Below are 6794 nucleotides of genomic sequence, written 5' to 3' on the forward strand. Positions count from 1 at the left end.
ATCAGCTCAGTCAGAGCCTGGTGAGATGAGGAGGAAAACAACAAATCAGTGAGCATGTGCTCAGAGGCAGTTGTAAAATGCCCTGTTTGCTGGCACTTAAAATAGCAGGCTGTTGTGCCTGTGGATCTGAAGAGTGTCTGCAGTTAATGTAAGGGCTGGATGTCCCTGGGGAGGGTATAAGGTGGTTTTGTTCTGTTTCTCAAACATGCTGTGTTGGACCTTTTGGAGATAGGATGTGGTGCTGGTTCCCCTGCACACACGCACCTCCTGCCTGTGTGGGTGGCAGATGCTCTGTGTTTGGGAAGGAGCAAACAGCACTTTTTCTCTCTGTGTCTCTCATAAGTTTCACTCTTAGATGCAATAAGGTAGTTTAAGATTTAGGGCTTCTGCAGGAATTCTCTGCGGTGACAGACGTGGTTGAAATACAGTGGCCAAAACCCCTTAGAGAAAAGATTGTTTTGCATACGTTGCAGACCCAACGTGTTCCCAGCCCATCCCAGACGGGTTCACTGTGTTCCCCCCAAGGTTTTGGCCTGCTCTGAGCAGCCTCTGTCCCCTGGGAGGGCTGAGCTCTGCTCCGAGCTGCTGAGTCAAGAGAGACTCGTGATGGGAAGGGTGGGGAGAGGAGGAGCCTCTTGCTGGAAGAATGCGAAGCTCTCACATGAGTTTCCTGTGGCTGCAGTGGTATGTTGGGCTTAGGGCAAGATAAGAGATGCTGCTGTCCCTCTGCAGGGCTGTTCAGGATGCTCAGCCTCTTCCTGATGTGTCTCAGTCCTTTTCCTCAGCCGTTAGTGCCTTGGCAGAAGCTGCTGAGGATCCCAGGACTGTGAGACATCTTTCTCTGTATCTATCTGAGACCTGTATGATTGACTTCTCGTTAGTACGTTAATCCATGCTGAAAACAGGAGTAAAGAAGCAGCAAAGTCACCCATAAATATTGGAAGAGACCTTCCTCTTTTGTTTTGGAAAATGCTGGTGAAAAGTATCATGGGCCCTTGGAATAATTCAGATGCACTTTCCTGAAAAGGAGCTGGAAATGTGACATTGCCCTTCTAATTCCCCTCTGTTATTCCAAATGTGTGTAAATAATGGAAATGTTAAACTCTCAGCAGCAAAGCAGGGAAGGCTGTGCTAAGCTTAGCCTCTGATCAGAGTCTCCAATAAAGGGACATGTTCCTAAACAAACACCCACAGTGTTCCTTGGTCCCAGTTTTGCATTCAGTCCCAGTTTCTCCCTTTTCCATCTGACATCAGACATCTGGAGCTGCCTGACCTCTGTGCTGCAGAGTGCCCCAGGATGTTTCTAGAAGCAGTGGTGGAATGGGATGGGTTGGTTTCACAGAGGATCTTTTCAAGAGCAGAGGAAAAGCCCAGCAGGATTGGAGTTTAGACTTCCCAACCTCTCTCACCCACTAAAGGTCCTTCTGGGACAGCAGAAAACTCTAGAAAACCATCACGATGTTTATTCTAGACTCTGGCTACTTCCTCATTGCTGGGCAGAGGCCACGGACGGTTGTATTTGGTTTATGAACTGTTTTTAACTAAAGTGTCCCTGAACTATGGGCTACCATGATCTTTCTGGAAAGCCACAGATGTGTTGTGCAGCACATTGTGTCAAGGCAGGAGATCACAGAGAAACCCAGACTGGTTTGGGCTGGGAGGGACCTTAAAGATCATTTCATTCCACCTCCTGAGTGACTTCCACAGTGTCCCGTGGCATCAGTCATGTGAGATTTGACCTTGTGGACTTCGAGGGAAGCCTTGTAGCTCTCTCCTCTCTCCAGATAACGTGCCCAGGTTCCCTTCCAGGCTCCCTTGCTTGTGACACAGCCTCCAGAATTGTTTTCAGATGACTGATCTGAGCAGACTTTTCACAGTTCTGTTAGACCAAACACAAACTCGCTGGGGCTTGTCTTTGTCCTGGACTGTGTTGATGGCCTGTGGCTTCCACCAGCTCCCCAATCCCTTGCATGTTTTCCCCTGCTTCATTATAATATAGCTCAGAATGTGCAGAATTACAGTGACTTTATTTCACTCTGTGCTGTTTGGAGAGCAGAGCTGTCCTGCCTTTAGATAAAGCTTCACAGAGAGTAAAACACAAACAGGACAGCATATGTTAAGCCTGATAAAACACTGCTCTGCCACCCTGCTTTGTCCCACTAGATTTATAGCAATGCCTTCTTTTATCAGTGTTTTTCTTTCCTTAATGAATTTTGTGGATATCACTTCTTTGGGAAGAAAAAAAAACCCTACTCAGAGTAAAGTTTGACTGTGGATTTTTGGCACTCGCTCAAAATCGCTTGCTTGGCTGTGGTGGTGAGTTCCACTTTGTAGGATGAAAGCAGTCGCTTCCTGCTCTGTGCTCCAGCAAAATGTTCCCTTTGGCTGGGCTGGCAGTGCAGCTCCCTGGAGCTCCTCCTGCGGCAGGAGGGGGAGGGTGGGAAGCGAAAACAAGAGTGTGCAGTTTTGCCGGAGAGGGAGCTAAATGTCTCCTGCTAATGGGCTGAAGGCATGTGATCTGGCTCCAGCCGCTGTCCTTCCCCTCCGAGTTCAGCTGAGATGTCAGGAAAATCCAGGCAGCAAGAGGATTGGGTTTGGCATCACGGCTGGAAGATGAAGTTGGAGCTCTTGGGGGGTGATGGATGTGCAGTTTCCCTGCTGAGACCAAAGGACCTACAGTTAATTCCTGTTCTTTTTCTCTCTCTTGCAGGGGCTGATAGTTCTTGGTGAAGCATCACCCCCTGATCCTGCAGTAGATGATGCATCCCGTCCCGTTAGAGCTGAAGTTAAGCTGGAGCCTGGGGCTGACCGGCTGGTAAGTGCCAGCACTGGGACTGACTGGGCCCAGGTGTTTCTCCTGCAGGGATTTTGGGCAGGGAAGGATCATCCCTGGAGCCTTAAGGGATGCTCAGGCCGTGGGACTGACCTCCTGGAACATCACCTCTCCATGGCTCCGTGTGGGAATCGCTGATCTGTTGGTCTATGCAGCTCACCCCTTCCCACCTTGTTTTGGGGTTAACAAACAATAGGATTTAAACACCTTTTAGAACAGAGTTTCCTGGGGGCACCTTTGTAATATGCATTAGCATTTTGTGAGGTTTTAAAATCCTAACTTAATCCTTTCCCTCTAGCCAAAGAAAGTACCTCAAACTGAGAGCAGCATGATTAGCAAAGGCTGTTAAAGATGTGGCTATTAATATCTGCCTGAGCGTTACCCCTTGGAAAGGGCACTAATGATTGCAGTGAGATGCACTGGAAACTATGCAGAGTGCCAGGTATTTATTATTTAATGCAGAAATGTAGGGCACAGACTAAAGGCTTGATCAGCCTGCCTGTGATTACTTTTGATCCTGTGGGACACATCGAGGTATTAAAACAGAGGATCTGGAAGTTGTGCTGTAGTACTGAGAGAAGGGTCGTCCCTGCGTGGCTCACTGCAGCACTCCTGCTTTGCTGGCCCAAGCTGCAGCATCCCAGCTGTTCTGTCCCAGTGCCACATAGAGGGAGAAGCTCCCCATGAGCTGCAGGGTGAGCTCAGCCCAGAAAGCCAATCCAGTCCTGGGCTGTATCCACAGGAGTGTGGGCAGCAGGTCCAAAGAGGTGATTCTTCCCTTCTGCTCTGCTCTGGTGAGACCCACCTGGAATCCTGCACACAGTTCTGGTGTCCTCAGCATGAGAAGGACATGGAACTGTTGGAGCAAGTCCAGAGGAGGCCACAAAGTTGCTAAGAGGATTGAGCATCTCCTCTATGAGGACAGGCTGAGGGAGTTGGGGCTGTTCAGCCTGGAGAGGAGAAGGTTGTGTGGAGACCTCAGAGCAACTTTTTAATCTCTGACTCTGTGTTAGGATCTGCAGTGACAGGACAAGGGGAAATGGGTTCAAACTGAAGGAGGGGAAGTTTAGGTTAGAGCATCACTGCAGTGTGAGTGCTTGAGGTTCATAGACCAATAGTCAATGCAGTTGACACAGATAAAAAAATTTAACTAGAAGTGACCATAAAATTGTCCTTGGAGTGTTTTCCTCTCTCCCTGGTAAGGCTTTGTCAGGGCTTTCCTGATGCTGAGTGACAACATGAAATGCTGTGAAATTCTTTATTAACACCAGACCACTAAGGGGTTATTAGGAGCGATGGCAATAAAATACCTCCTCACTTGACATTGCCTTTCAGATGTATGTTTGGAGTTCAAGTCTTTAATTAGCAGATTAGCCGAGCCCCAAACTGGGTAATTTGGTCCAGTGAGCAGGTTTGGCTCACGACTGAAATAGTAGATGGAGGTTGAGATGAAAACAGAGCCGAGGAAGCAGCGGCTGCGACCAGGGTGACAGGGACTGCCACAGACCTGATTGAATCACAGGCATGACGCAGTGTCTGGGCTGGAGCAGCGATGTCCGTCTGTCGTGTGCTCCCCCTGCCTCTCCTCCTCCTGCTTTAACCCAAAAAACACTCAGAGAATAACAAACAAGCACAGTGACAGTGTGCCCTGATTCGCCTTGGAAGGAGCTGCTGCAGCGATGGGTTGGCTGTTCTGGGGAAGCTAATCTGTAATGGCAGGAGGATAATGGAGGAAAGGGGTCAAATTGATCAGTGATAAGAAGAATGTTTTCTTCCTTGTCTGTTTAAAGGAGGATGGTTCTCTGACATGAGTGGATTTTCAGCCTGGGAATGTGCAGATGGAAGGATTGTGTCCCACCTGACTTGGAATTGTGGAATCACAGGATAGTTTGAGTTGGAAGGGACCTTAGAGATCAGCCAGTGCCCCCCCCTGCCATGGGCAGGGACACCTTCCACCAGCTCAGGTTGCTCCAAGCCCATCCAGCCTGGCCTGGAACACTCCCAGGGATGGAGCAGCCTCAGCTTCTCTGTCCAACCTGTGCCAGAGCCTCAGCACCTCACAGGGAACAATTCCTTCTGCATATCCAATCCAAATCTGCCCTTCTTCAGCTCAAGGCCATAGTAAAGTAGCACTAATACATAGTAAAGGCATTTTCCATGTGCTTGCATCATCACATTGTCCTTTTTTAGATTGTCTTAGGTATCATCTCGATATGTTTAGAACAGAAAGTGTCTGCAGATTCCTGGTGAATGGAAAAGGAGCTGCTTGGCTTCGGTCACGTTTTGCTGCTCACAGCCACCTCCCTCTTGCTGTGTTTACTCATTTCCTGCACTGTCTCTTTTTTTTTTTTCATCCCTTTCACTTGGGCCTGAGCTCTTCAGTCGGAGACTTTTATTACTGCAGGGCTCACTCGATGGAGATCTGATGGCTTGGCAGGTCTGGAGGCACAAATCATAGCCACTGAGAGCAGTGTCGAACAACATCCTCAGTGTCACACAGTCTGCAGGTTCTACTTGCCACCTTCTTGTGGCTGCTCCTGCAGCCCTGTGTGTGCCAGCAGGGAGGCTAACTCCTCAGAAGGGTGTTTTATTCCCCTTCCCCAGGGACACAGACGTCACTCTGCACTTGCAGCTCTGCAGCAGTGCTGGAGGTGTCAGGCGGACGTCACTCTGCACTTGCAGCTCCTCTGCAGCAGTGCTGGAGGTGTCAGGCACCAGAACCAACGCCTCCAGTCCCTGCACCCTGCTGCCAGAGGGTTCTGCTTAATTAGCCCTGCTCGTTAGGGCGGGGTGTTGAGTCAGAGCCTTGATCTGCTCCTCGCCAGAGATTAGCCCCGAGACGTTCCCGCTGCGTTAGGACACTCACTGGAAGGATATGGATATCTCTTGGGCCTCTCCTGGAGAGGTGCTTATCATTTTGGCACTCTTGGGCTGCTTAGAGTTAGATGCTTTTTCTTTTCCCTCCCCAAACTGGCCAGAATAAGAGGCACATCTGCAGCATGGAACAAGGGCAGGAATCCATCCTGTCTCATCCCCAGCTCCCTTTGGATCTCATCCTGAGGAGAGATCTGTGTCCTTGGGCATTAGCTTGATATGTGGGATGTGGCTGATAATCCCTGGGAGAAACTAATCCTATCGCCAGTGCAGGGAAGGGCTTTGCAAATAAGGCCTGGGAATATCTGTTGGGAACTGGAAGCTCAGTAGGGGAATAAATATTTTTGCCTGAAGATGCAACTAACACGGAGCCCTGAAGACATAACTCGGTTCAGTTCTTGGATTGCTCCTCTAGCAGGGGAGTGCACTTGGAATACTTAGTGGTAAATGAGGAAGGACATTGATGAAGTGTTTTTTTCCCTGCATTAGGGGTTTGTATGTAGTAATAGGTGAAGGTCTGAACCTGTTGGTTTTGCTCTGGGGCTTTTTGGAGAATCCAAGGGACATTCCTAGTGTTGGCTCATGACTACAGAGCTGCTTTATTGCCCTCAGGGCCCCTGGTAGTCTGCAGGCTGCTGGTTTCATGTGCTGCAGCTGAGTCTGTGACACCACCCTGAAGAGTCCTAGGGATCCTACAGACCTGGACTTGCAGACCCAGGTGTACCCAAGGCACAGAGAGCTCAGGCAGGAGAATGGATGTGATCCTGAACACTCCTCTGGATCCCAGCATTGGGAAGTGCACCCAGGAGGATCTGGTGTGAGAGTTCTGGCTGCAGGCACTGTTGGCTCTTCTGTCCTGTGTGTCAGGGCCTTGTTGGGTACACCCAGCTCGGGGTGATAAGGTGAGCCTGGGCTGCTCCTGATAAATACACGTTGGATTGATCCTGTCCAGCTCTTCCACAGGAAGCAGATGGGTCACTCTCTAGTCCTATCTTGAGCCACCAAGCTCTTGGGAGAAGAAGTTCCTCCTTTCTGGAGAATAAATACCCTGTTTCAAAAGAGCTTATGAGTCATGTGTCCCCGCCCT

The 6794-nt window shown here is 49.6% G+C and overlaps 1 protein-coding gene across 1 annotated transcript in view; it reads left to right on the top strand.

Annotated features, from left to right (window-relative positions):
- The window catches only part of KANSL1 (KAT8 regulatory NSL complex subunit 1), a gene marked incomplete at its 3' end in the record, with an annotated part of 71227 nt that overhangs the window by 50399 nt on the left and 14034 nt on the right, over window positions 1-6794 (top strand). The window contains exon 3 of the mRNA XM_009080721.1: window positions 2711-2815. Coding sequence (XP_009078969.1) covers window positions 2711-2815 — 105 coding nt within the window. The remainder of the gene's footprint in view (window positions 1-2710; window positions 2816-6794) is intronic.

The sequence above is a fragment of the Acanthisitta chloris genome, unplaced genomic scaffold (genome assembly GCF_000695815.1).
Source record: "Acanthisitta chloris isolate BGI_N310 unplaced genomic scaffold, ASM69581v1 scaffold5828, whole genome shotgun sequence".
In the NCBI taxonomy this organism is placed as follows: Eukaryota; Metazoa; Chordata; class Aves; order Passeriformes; family Acanthisittidae; genus Acanthisitta; species Acanthisitta chloris.